This window comes from Lutra lutra, chromosome 3 (assembly GCF_902655055.1).
Source record: "Lutra lutra chromosome 3, mLutLut1.2, whole genome shotgun sequence".
NCBI classification, from domain to species: domain Eukaryota; kingdom Metazoa; phylum Chordata; class Mammalia; order Carnivora; family Mustelidae; genus Lutra; species Lutra lutra.
The window spans coordinates 186,098,098-186,111,150 of NC_062280.1; the positions used below are offsets into that span (position 1 = coordinate 186,098,098).

The 13,053-nt window shown below is 48.5% G+C and overlaps 1 protein-coding gene across 3 annotated transcripts in view; it reads right to left on the reverse strand.

Moving 5' to 3' along the window:
- Positions 1 to 13,053, reverse strand: part of ABCC4 (ATP binding cassette subfamily C member 4) — a 248,357-nt gene that overhangs the window by 204,532 nt on the left and 30,772 nt on the right. For all 3 annotated transcript variants that reach the window (XM_047720242.1, XM_047720241.1, XM_047720243.1), the window contains exons 2-3: positions 1,379 to 1,489; positions 718 to 838 (exon numbers count right to left, since the gene is read on the reverse strand). In XM_047720242.1, the coding sequence (XP_047576198.1) occupies positions 718 to 838; positions 1,379 to 1,489 (232 nt within the window). The remainder of the gene's footprint in view (positions 1 to 717; positions 839 to 1,378; positions 1,490 to 13,053) is intronic.

Here is a 13,053-nt window from a genome sequence, read left to right on the forward strand (position 1 = left end):
TCTGATCCCCTGGAAGGGTAAACACAAGAAAACCTGCTTGGGGAAAGCATTTATCAGATTTGGCCTGGTCAAGTTCACTGTAATTTGCTAAACACCTAATAAACTTGTTTCATGTTATTCTGGGCTCTGACCCAAATTTACTTCCTCCAAATCAGAGGGCACATATTCCTTGAGGCTGGGGAGTCTTCTCCGGGTCAAGGGTCACTCTTTTTTTTTTTTTTAAGACTTTTTATTAATTTCTTTGACAGAGAGGGATACAGTAAGAGAGGAAACACAAGCAGGGGCAGTGGGAGAGGGAGAAGCAGGCTCCCGCTGAGCAGAGAACCCGATGCAGGGCTCGATCCCAGGACCCTGAGATCATGACCTGAGCCAAAGGCAGATGCTTAACCATCTGAGCCACCCAGGCAAGGATCTCTCTTAGCATTTATAACATTTACTGAGAGCCAACAGCATCCTAACAGGGCATAAAACTTCTGGGCCCCATCCTCCCACAATACGGCCTTTCAATTCATTAAAAGAAAAATAGTAATGCCTCCCACCCCCAAGTATCCGCCCATTCTGAAGATGAGCACAACCGCTGAGCCATGGGCATCACATTTCCTAGATGTGCGCTCTCCTCAGACGCTGCGGTCACTTGCCTCTGTCCCCAAGCATGCCGCCCACCTCAGTGCCCACCCACACGAGGAAAACAACACACGGGCCCATGAAAGCTTTCACCTCAATGAGCGTAAAAACTCCCAGAACTACATAGGATTTCCAGTAACACTTTATGATGGCTTTTGTTAAAGAAGGCTTCCGTGCGTCTTTCTCGGCTCTCGAAACTTCTTTATCCCAGCACCTGCGAGGAGAAAAACCAAGCGCGATGAGAAACAGCTCGTCTGACCAGAAGGCAGAACAGGGGAGGTGGTTGACAGGCCCCCCCGGGGCTGCCTCCCTGGCCCTAGATAACTGTTTGCAGCCCCCCCCCCCATCATGAAAGACCAGAAAAAACATGCCTTGTGGGGAATAGTTTCAGTCTCAGGAAACAAGTCGCGGCCAAGCGTGGCTGGACTAACAGCGCCAGGCGCAGGCCAGGTAGCCAGACAGGCACAAAGACGGCCTCCTCCGGCGAGACCATCTCTGGGGACAGAGCCTGGTATCCAGGGCCTTTGAGGCTGGCAAGCTCCATGCCACAAAAGCACAGGAAAGACAGGTCATCCCCGAGCCACCAAAGGAGGCTACGCCTGGGGACAGCCTAGGGGGAGGGCAGGGCACAAAAGGAGGGAAGGAGGCTCCAGAAGGGCCTAGGGGAAGGCAGAAACCCTCTCAAACCATGAGACACTCACTTAGAAGAAATTCTCACTCCTCTGTACCCTTCTCCTTCCCTCCTGGGGCTTACCCTTGCAACTCCTCTCCCAGATGCTTCGAGCGATCTTCTGGAAGCACTGAATACATGTCATCTTCCTCTAACCTCCGTTTGTGCCCAATTTTAAACAAGGGGTTCAGCCACCTGTGAAGAATTAAGACAAATTAGGCATCTGTAATTAGAATCCCACGTTCATGGGGTTTAAAAAAATCTATAAAACAAAATAGCATATGATTTCACTTCTGTGTAGAATCCAAAAACACTGGAAACAGACCCATCAATACAGAAAACAAACTGATGTTGCTGGAGGGACAGGGGAAGGGAGTGTGCAACAAAGAGGGGTTGGGGGTGCAGGCTTCCAGTTACAGAGCACGAGTAAGTCACAGGGAGGAAAGGCACAGCATAGGGAATCGAGTCAGCGGTGTTGTAATTGTGGTGTGTGGTGGCAGACGGCAGCCACACCTGGGGTGAGCACAGCACAACCCACGGAGTCGTCAAAGGGCAACATGGCACAGCTGAAACAAATGTGACATCGTGGGACAATTACACTTCAGTTTTTTGAAGGTCTACATTAGAGATATTGGGAAGGAATGAATATGTGCTTACATACATGCATGCGTGCGCACACACACACATACACACACGTGCGCGCAAACAAAGCTCTATCCACTGAGAAGTCCCAGAAGCAGGTACATACCAGGAGTAAAAAGTATATTCTATGACCCAGCAATCGCACTACTGGGTATTTACCCCAAAGATACAGATGTAGTGAAAAGAAGGGCCATCAGTACCCCAATGTTCACAGCAGCAATGGCCACGATAGCTAAACTGTGGAAGGAGCCGAGAGGCCCTCCAACAGACAAACGGATAAAGAAGATGTGGTCCATATACACAATGGAATATTACTCAGCCATCAGAAAGGATGAATACCCAGCTTTTCCATCAACGTGGATGGGACTGGAGGAGATTATGCTGAGTGAAATAAGTCAAGCAGAGAGAGTCAATTATCATATGGTTTCACTTATTTGTGGAGCATAAGGAATAACATGGAGGACATTAGGAGAAGGAAAGGAAAAGTGAGTTGGGGGAAATCGGAGAGGGAGACAAACCATGACAGACTGTGGACTCTGAGAAACAAACTGAGAGTTTTGGAGGGAAGGGGGTGGGGGGATGGTTGTCCCAGTGATGGGTATCAAGGAGGGCTCATATTGCATGGAGCATAGGGTGTTCTATGCGGACAATGAATCTTGGAACACGACATCAAAAACTAATGATGTACTATATGGTGACTAACATGATAAAAAATAATATAGGAGCGCCTGGGTGGCTCAGTGGGTTAAAGCCTCTGCCTTCAGCTCAGGTCATGATCTCAGGGTCCTGGGATCGAGCCCTGCATCGGGCTGTCTGCTCGGCGGGGAGCCTGCTTCCCTTCCTCTCTCTCTGCCTGCCTCTCTGCCTACTTGTAGTCTGTCTCTGTCAAAGAAATAAATAAAAATCTTTAAAAAAAAAAAATATATATATATATATAAATGTATTCTGGGGCCCAAATCTTGGATTTTTTTTTTTTTTACCATACATAGTTACAAAAAAAGTTTTTCTTATGATGAGAACTTTTAAAAGCTACTCTTAGCAACTTTCAAATACACAATAGAGAATTATTAACTATCGTCAGCATGTCGTCCATGACAGCACCACGACTTAATTTTATAACTAGATGTTTGTGCCTTTCAGCCCCCTTCACCCAGATCTGAGTACTTTCCTACCTTTCTTCCCTAAGTAAGGAACCAGGTCTCCTAAAAATGTCCGATTCCAAGGTTGGGGAGGTTTATGAGCGCCCCTAACGATTAGCTTTCCTAACTGTAATTTAAATGCCTGACATTAACCTTTTGATTGCTGGGGCAGCCACTTCAAAGATGTCCGTCTCAAAGGAAGACATTGCCAGCCATACGACATAAAGAGCCAGGCCACCCGGACAGTAGCTAGTGGTCCCTCCTCTTTTAGGACGCTCACGTTGACCTAGATAACTGACCCTCTGGCCACTGGCTTTTCCATTCCTGGGCTTTAATTCCCTCTTATGTTTTAAATTCACCAATAAAGAGTGAACTCACGAAACTCCAGGCACCCCACTCCTCGACAGAAGGAGTAAAGGCAGAAGCCCAGGGGCACTTGGGTGGGTCCGTCGTTAAACGTCTGACTTCAGCTCCTGTCACCGTCCCAGAGTCCTGGGATCGAGCCCCGCATCAGGTTCCCTGCTCAGCAGGAAGCCTGCTTCTCCCTCTCCCACGCCCCCTGCTTGTGTTCCCTCTCTCACTGTCTCTCTCTCTGTGTCAAATAAATAAATAAATAAAATCTTTAAAGGCGGAAGCCCAGATCCCGGTGTGTGTGCCTGCATGCTCCCAGCAGCTGGCCCATGTGGGCCCCAGGCACGCTCTAGGCACGCCCTGCACCCTGTAGGACCCGTGAGTAACAGACCTTCTCTTTTCTTAAGTTCCCTAAAGGCCATTGCTGAGACCCGACTTGCAACCCCAGGAAACCGCAAGGGCTGGTCTGGCCACAGGCATAGCTGCTAGAGCAAAACGCCTACAGGGCCTGGTACGGAGTGCCCCCAGGGGCAAGCAGGGTCCAAGTCATTCTAGAGACAGCGCCTCTTCCACAGGCTGACACCAACACAGGACAGGCAGAAAGAAGTACAAGACGGGCCTGGAACACTGCACACCATAAAACAAGGAAGCGCTCCGGGAATCACGAGGATGTGTCTGAAGGCCAGAGGAGACAGCTCGAAGGGCTCTCGCCAGACAAATCCAGGATACTTCCAGCATCAAATAAATAAATAGCAATGAGTCACACCATCAAGGAACAGAAGAATCCATGAATCCTTACTGCCACATAAACAGGAGGGACAGCAAATTCTAGAATGCAAATACAGAAGGAACTGCGGAATTAGGGAATGACCAATGAAGTTAAAGTTCATGGGTCAAAGCGTGATGTGCACCACGGAATTTATATAATTTCAATGAGCTCTACAAGTTACTAATTATGAAAAGCAAACAACCGTACCAGAGATCTACAGAGCCCTAGCAGATGGATTATATGTTCCGGAAATGACAATAATGAACGCAGACACAGCCCAGAAGTGAACAGCATCTCACTGATGTTGCCAGTAAGGACATTCCAGAGGCCAGACGACAACTCGGGAAAGTAGACCTCCTTCCTATTTCTCTTATTCAGGGCCTTATCCCTAGCACAATACGGGGCACTGAAGAGCGGCTCAGGAATGTTTCGCTGTTGAATCAATGAATTCCATGAATCACAAAGGAAGCAAAGAGAGAAACTGAGCTTCAGGTTTTGCTAATCCTGGTAGCTTGGTGCCCCTGAAGAACCCCAGTCCAGGAGGTGAGGGCTGGGCTCTAGCCCCAGCAACAGTACTGGGGACCCCGCGGTCCAGGACTACTCCCCGCTCCAAGGTCAGGACCTCCACGACTGTGCGCGGGTCAGCCAATACCTCTGCGTCTCAGTTTCCTTCCCAGACAAAAGCATCAATTCGTGTGAGTTTTCCCACCAAACAGGTTTGAACCGTACTGGGTGGTTTTCCCTGTGGAAAATGCTGAGGCAATTAGCAGTGGGACGTACCCAGATGATGACACTGTGCCCTGAAAGGCCGTCTTTGAAATTCTGCTGGCAGAGGAAAAGATGCTCATCACTGGAGAAAAGGAAATCAAAACCCCAGTGAGACAGAACCTCACACATAGGAGCATGGCGACCATCAAAAAAGAAATACGTAACGAGTTTGGCGAGGATGTGGCAGAGCCCTTGCCTGCAGCCATTGGGAAATGCAAAATGGTGCCACCGCCAAGGACAGACGTCACGATTCCACTTACTCGAGGTACTTAGTCTAATACAGACAGCAAGCAGAACTGCGGTTGCCAGCGGCTGGGAGGCGAGGGGAAATGGGGATTCCATGCTTAATGAAACACTGATGCAAGATGAAAAGGGTCCCGGAGATGGGCTGCATAACAACGTGAGCGAGCTTACCACCCCAACCGTGCACTTATAAATGGTTAAGATGGTAAACTGTATGTTAACTGTATTTTACCACCATTTTTTAGAAGTTAATGAGAAATAAAATTCTGCCGGATGTGCCATAGGTGAACCTCGACTGTGCCAACCTTCTGGTTGTATGACCTTGAACTACCCATAGGACCCCTCAGTACTGACCTCCGGCAAACGGGGAGAACACCACGTGGGGCTGCTATGGTCCCTACAAAGACCCACCAAATACCAGCCTTGACGATGACAAAGCTCTTAGGAAATCACATCACATTAGAGCCCCTTAAAAAGGCTCTAATAACTTAGATGAAGTCACTCAATTAAGAAAACTTCTTTTACCCCAGCTCTTGATTTAAAGACCCTCCCCACCCAAATCCCAAAAAGCCCAAATCCCAAAAAGCCAGGCTGAGCGCCACAGATACCAACAAGGGGTTTTCTTTTTTTCTGACGGTTTTCTTTTCCATCCGATGGCGAGCCTACTTTGTGCTACCAGCTAGGTAAGGACCTGGACGTGTAGACCTGAATCAAAGACCTCTGACTCCCGATGTACCCCCAGGGATACTCAGTCGACAATTCCAGACCACCGCCAAATGAGCCATCTTGCAACTCAGCTCTGCCCCAACACCCTTCCCTCCCAGCTTCCTCGCTCTCCTTCCTGCCTCCTGCAGAGCCCTGAACACAGCAGGGGGATTTCCTCCAGTCCCAGACTGCCTGGACTGTCAGCCCCTCGGGGCACGATGATTCACATACCACTTGCCACCCGCATGACCAAACACAGAGCCTGGCTCGTCACAGAGCCTGGGCACAGGTGCATGGGAAGGCTGCAAGGTCAGAACCCCCACCCTGCAGGTAAGCTGTCCTCAAAACGGGTCACTCCCCCAGCTCACTCTGCGCCCTCCATCCCCCCTCCAAGCTATGGACTCTGCAGAGGCTTCTGACGTCGACTTTGGAGCTTCCAGGGCTCACTGGCTGGCCTTCCTGTCTTCCTCCTCTCCTATCAGCTGACCCAACACCTCTTCGTCCTCGTGCTCCTCGTCTCCACACATCTCCCCACACCACCACCAACCCCAAGACCATACAACCGTTACGCATGGATTACCGTCCTAATTCCCTTCTATCAAAAAAAATCTTACACACAATTCAGTACCAGTAAGAAGAACCACGAGTAAGCCACTGCTCCTGCAGGCCAGCTCCCAAGACTGGGAAGGGATTAAAGCACCACTGGCTGGAACTAGCAAGGACGAGACAAGCAGTGGGTGATGTCCTACGAAGTCACTAGAGCGAGCCTGGCCGGCGCTAGCCACAAGATCCAACCATCCCCAAGATCCCCTTCTGAGCCCGAGAGTGCCTGGTACTGTCTCTTCCCTGATCATCTGGCCAACGGGCCGGTTCAGTGAAACAGGCACTTCTGTTTCCAAACTGCTGAACCACATCCCCCATAAAGGAGGACACTTTGTCCCCATAAAGGAAGCTCTTCCTTCCAAGCCACCACCTACAGTCTGGCCCCTGGCCCCAGCCCTCCCTCCCAGCCCTCCCCAAAGCTCTCTGTAACTCCCGCCTTTGACTGGCAAACTGCCCTGTGCCCTCAGCTCTGCCCTCTTAGCAGAGCCCTGGCTGGCCCCTGGGGACACAGCTTCCTCGAAGCTTCGAGATGGCCCTGCAGTTTCCCAACTCCATTTTCTAGCCCCATGCCCTACCTGTGCCCCCTAGCTGTCTACACCCCCCCACACCTGCTATTACTGCTACATCTGACACATTCTGTCACTCTGTCATTCCTTGGGACTTCAGCAGAACAGGTTCCCCCCACCAACTCCTTGCATCATTCTAAGTGATGTTCACACTGAACACAAAGAGCACCCCAAACCCCAGCCGCTCACATTCTTGATCCTTCTGGAACCTTCCTGCCTCTCAATCTTTTTTTTTTTTTTTAAGATTTTATTTATTTATTTGACAGAGAGAGACACAGCGAGAGGGAACACAAGCAGGGGGAGTGGGAGAGGGAGAAGCAGGTTTCCCAATGAGCAGGGAGCCCGATGTGGGGCTCAATCCCAGGACCCTGGAATCGTGACCTGAGCCGAAGGCAGATGCTCAATGACTGAGCCACCCAGGCGCCCCTGCCTCTCACTTTTCTGATGAACACATCAAGGATGGCCTTTCGGACCTCTGTGGCACTCACCGATGGCTGTGATCGCTCACCTGCCATCCCTGTACTCACTCAGCAAGCCAATGACTGGAGGGCAGTCTCGTGCTTTCCCTAGGGGACAGCTGTCCATCCCTGGCCTTCCAATACCACCCAAGTGCCGACAGCCAGGCCCCTCCCGCCACACCCCAGACTCCTAAAGCAAAGCACTTACTTGTCACCTCCTGTCAGATGCCAAGAGGCAGCCCCTTCTAACTTCCACAACGGAACTCCCGATTTCCCTGCCAAACCTGTCTTCCCTCGATCTATAAGTGTCAACCTCAAAGAGCTCACCACTTAAACTGGAAACCCAGTCATCCCCGGATGCCTCCCTTCCCCTTGGCCAACCCATCAACTCAGCCCATCAGCTCGACCCCCGGCTGACCTGCTGACCCCACCCACCTGTCTCAGTGAACCACAGCGGCTCACTGGCCCACCTGCTCGCACTCTCAGTTTCCGGGTCCTTCGACAGAAAAGCCAGAATGACTTCTTCAAAACACAAGGCCATGTGATTCCCGTGCAGCAGAATGATGCCCAATCTCCTCACGGGGTCACGTGTGCCCGGGGCCCTCTCGGCTCACCAGCCACATCTCCTGCCCAGGCCCCCCCAGCTCAGTGTTCCACCTGCGGTGGTCCCAAGTCCCTGCTTGCCGTTCCCTTTCCTGAGAACAAACACTCTTCCCCATTTGCTCCCACGATGGCACCTTCTCTTCTCCTCCGGGTCCCAAACTCATGGTCACCCCGCAGCAAGGCCCAGGCTACCTGCTCTTAAAAAACCAAACACACCCTGATTCCCCACTTTATTTCCCTCTTCTTTCTTTACCCCTTTACTACAATTTATATGTTCAGAGAAGAAAAATCCACTTTTTCTGTCTCTCTCCCTTCTAGAACAAGAGCTCCATGACGGCAAGACACAGTTTTTCTACGGTGTTCCCCATGCCTGGCCCAGAGTGGGTCATTCTGAGTAAGTGAATGCATGGCCCTCCCCTGGATGAGAAGTGGGGACAGAGGACACTCAGACAACCCTCTGTGAGCTCTTGTATGAAAGGGGAATGTGCAGGTCAGCCGAGGTCAGTAAATCATTCAACAAGTGCCCGAGCCCCAATTAAATAAGTCATTTATTGTTCAAAGGATGCATTTTAAAGCACTCTTAGCTGTGGCTAATTATTAGTCATTGGGTTAATTTTCCCTGGAGATTCTGCCCACCTGTCACTGGGGGCTCCTGTGGTCCAGCCTGGGGGCTCCATCAGGGCAGAGCTGAGGGGACAAGGGGTGGAGGGAAGTGGGGTTCTCAGGGTCAAGGAGACCAAGAGCAGGGCCTGGGGTGAGGGACAAAAGAGAGGCCCATGGATCTCACGGTCAGACCCACACTAGCTCATTGGAACCCCCTTCCCCTAAAAGCAGGAGTTATTAAGCTTGGCACTGCCGACCTCGGGGGTGGACACATCTTAGGTACAGGGGCTGTCCTGTGTACTCTAGAACGGCCAGCAGCACCCCCAGACTCTACCGTCATGATGCCAGTAGCATCTCCGCTTCCCAGATTGTGACAACTAAAAATGTCTCCAGACATGGCCGGGCTGGCAAAATCCCTTGGGTCAGAACCATTGTCCTGAGCCTTTTCTCTTTCTAGAAAAGCCACTTCCCTTCAAATGTTGGTCCCAGACAGTCACCACAGGGCACTGATAACAGTCCCCTAGCCACCAAAACAAGGATAATGGTACAAACCCATTTCTCTGTTTGTTAGTCCAATTCCTCTCCAGGAGCTCACAGCCCAGGTCCAGCAAGTAAGGGATTTATGTTTAAGAATGACAGTAGGACATGACAAGGGTGATCAAGAGCTCTGCAGAAGATCAACTTCTTGCCTTTTTTCCGGTCACTTACCAGTGACTGATCCCCTATCCAGCATAGATTCTCAAAGTGGGCTCCCCAGACCAGCAGCATCAGCATCTCTGCTGGAAATGCAGACCTTCGGGCTCCATCGCAGACCCCTGAGTCAGAAGCTCTGGAGTGGGGCCAGCCCTCTGTACCCTTACAACTCCCCCAGGTGATGCAGACACAGGCTCAAGTTGAGACTGTGCCATACAGTGTGCCTGGCATGACCATCAGGAGACTCTCATCTGGGACTTACACCAAGAGTCCCCACCCTGACCAAATATCAAAATCCCAATCTCAACCTGGAGAGTTTTAAAACCAAGACCAACAGATGGCAAAGCCCCATCCAATGGCTGAATCAGAGGAAGCCAAGATAGAACGCAACTGGTTGGCCTTTTCCAAAGGTCCCCCAAGCCCAGCCAGTTCTAGTCATTGGCCAGATCCAGGAACCATTTGCACCATGACAAGTGGAAAGCATGAATAGCTGGAGGCCCTCAAAAGAGGTTTGGGAGGGTTATCAGGAAGAGACAAAGCTTTTGAGTAAAATTCAGGAGAATCATTTGGAGGAGACAAGGTGAGAAAGAGGAAATTTTCAGAAAAACAAAACCAGATATGCAAAGACATACTGCCTAGGAACAGCAGGTTTAAAACTGCATGGAGCCCGAAGGTCTGCCTGGGTGGCTCAGTGGGTTAGGCCTCTGCCTTCGGCCCAGGTCATGATCTCAGGGTCCTGGGATCAAGCCCCGCATCGGGCTCTCTGCTCGGCGGGGAGCCTGCTTCCTCCTCTCTCTCTGCCTGCGTCTCTGCCTACTTGTGATCTCTCTCTTTAAAAAAAAAAAAAAAAAAAACTGCATGGGGTCTGGTGTGGTAATGGGGTAATCAAAGGTCTTATATTCCAAATGAACTTTATACTTTATCCTAAAAAAGGGAAATAATACAAGTTTTCAAGCCACTTTGTTGATGATGGACTTTGGAAGATAAGGAAACCAGTCAGGAATGTGACTTGAAAAAAACATTAAGAAAGAACAGTAAGGGATGCCTGCGTGGCTCAGTGGGTTAAGCATCGGCCTTTGGCTCAGGTCATGATCCCAGGGTCTTAGGATCAAGTCCCGCGTCAGGCTCTCTGCTCAGCGGGGAGCCTGCTTCCTCCTCTCTCTCTGCCTGCCTCTCTGCCTTCTTGTGATCTGTCTGTCAAATAGATAAATAAAATCTTCAAAAAAAAAAAAAAAACAGAAAAAGAAAGAGACAATAAGCCACATTCCTTCACGGAAGGAAACTAGACCCAATTTGCTCTCCCAGCCTTATTTCCCTCTAGTTAAAACAAATCTCACATCCCTTTGCTTGGTCCTAACTGTGGGACTGCCACTCCACCAAAAGGATAAATCACATAATCAATAATCGGAGTTTAAAATTCAACATCCTATCTCTAATTTACTGTATCAAAACAAGAAACATTACAATTCAAACCATCCTTTTAAAAAACTTTAATATCCTTATTTAATATAAACAGAAGCATCTATCAACTTTATTCTTAAATTCCTTAAAATTGGGATAGCAGGGGCGCCTGGGTGGCTCAGTGGGTTAAGCCGCTGCCTTCAGCTCGGGTCATGATCTCAGGGTCCTGGGATCGAGCCCCGCATCGGGCTCTCTGCTCAGCGGGGAACCTGCTTCCTCCTCTCTCTCTGCCTGCCTCTCTGCCTGCTTGTGATCTCTCTCTGTCAAATAAATAAATAAAATCTTAAAAAAAAAAAAAATTGGGATAGCAGTAATATGTACTTTAAGATTCAGGGGTGCCTGGATGGCTTAGTTTGTTAAGCATCTGACTTCGGCTCAGATCATGGTCTCTGCATCCTGGGATCAAGCCTGGCATTGGGCTCCTTGCTCAGCAGGGAGCCTACTCCTCCCTCACCCTCTGCCCCTCCCTCCTGCTTGTGTGCATGCTCTCTCTCTCTCTCAAATACATAAATAATCTTTTAAAAACGAAAATAAAAATAAAATTCTGTATTTTACTTACTAAACTTCTAAAAAACTACATCCACAAACAACTCTGCTTACTATCAAAGCCCAGTAAATTCATTCCTGTTAAAATAAAACACTAAAAAGGGATGGCTCATCACATACTATAACATAGTATAACATAGTATAGTTACTATATAACATAACAGCTATCAAAGGTGTGGGAGGGGAGCACAGATAAAGAAAAGTAATAAAATGAATATACAGATAGTTTTACAAAAGTAGAAAGTCCAACTCAAAGGTACTAAGGGCAAGTTGTAAGATGCATAATAAAGAGATTAAAATCAACTGCATTACCGTTGCCTAATGAGACTGTGAAGGCGGGTGGCTTCTAATGATAAGATAAACTTATATTAAGATAAACAAGCTATTAACTTAAAAGAATAAGTGGCAAAAACTTTTTAGAAATTAATAATTAAGTCTAAAATGGAGAAACCCGGTAGACACCATCTTAACCAAGTGATAGAAGTCACCACCACCAGTAATGAGACAAGTGGGCATCACGTGCATAGGACTACACTGACCATTTACTTCTTGGTGTTCCTGCTATGAAGAAGCATCAGACAAGCCCAAATTGAAGAACATTCTACAGAGCAATAATCCACAATATTCTTTAAAAATATCAACAACGTGAGAGATTGCATAAGCTGTTCCACATTGAAAGATGCTGAAGACACAGGAAAACGAAATACAACACATTATCCTGGGCCTAAAATGGGTAATGTAAGCAAATTGCCTATGCAGCCTGAGAATTAGATGGTAGTAACATATGAACACTAATTTCTGAATTTTGATTGGAATACCCTGGTAATGCAAGAAAGTGTCCTTATTTTTAGGAAATCTGTGCTAAAATTGTCAGAGGGTAATGGCACATCAGGCCAACAATCTACTTTCAAAAAGGTCAGATAAAAAGGAATAAAACAATAGAATGGCCAATACAGCAGAATCTAACATTAAGGAATATGGATGAAGATTATATGAGTTCTGTGTACCACTCTTGCAACTTCTCCGTCAAGTTGAAATTATTTCAAAGCAAAAAGCCAAAACAAAAAGGGCACCTGGGTGGCTCAGTGGGTTAAAGCCTCTGCCTTCGGCTCAGGTCATGATCTCAGGGCCCTGTGATCATGACCCCACACATCGGGCTCTCTGCTCAACTGGGGGCCTGTTTCCCCCTCTCTCTGCCTACCTCTCTGCCTACTTGTGATCTCTGTCAAATAAATAAATAAAATCTTTAAAAAAAATAGAAGAAGTAGCAGAGGTGCCTAGTTGGCTCAGTCAGCTAAGCATCAGACTCTTGAACTCAGCTCAGGTAGTGATCTCAAGGTCCTGAGATCCAGCTCCGCATCAGCCTCCTGGGATCAAGCCCGTGTCGGCTCTGAGCTCAGTGAGAGTCTGTCCTTCTCCCTCTGCTCCTACACACACACACACACACACACTCTGTTTCTCTCTCTCTCTCTAATAAATAAATAAAATGTAAAAAAAAAAAAAAACCAAAAAACAGATTTTAACATATTTCAAAGGCAATTATCAAAACTCTATGGCCCACAACAGCACCTGCCTGGTTGGAGTAGGCGGCTAATCATCTTGGTTTCAG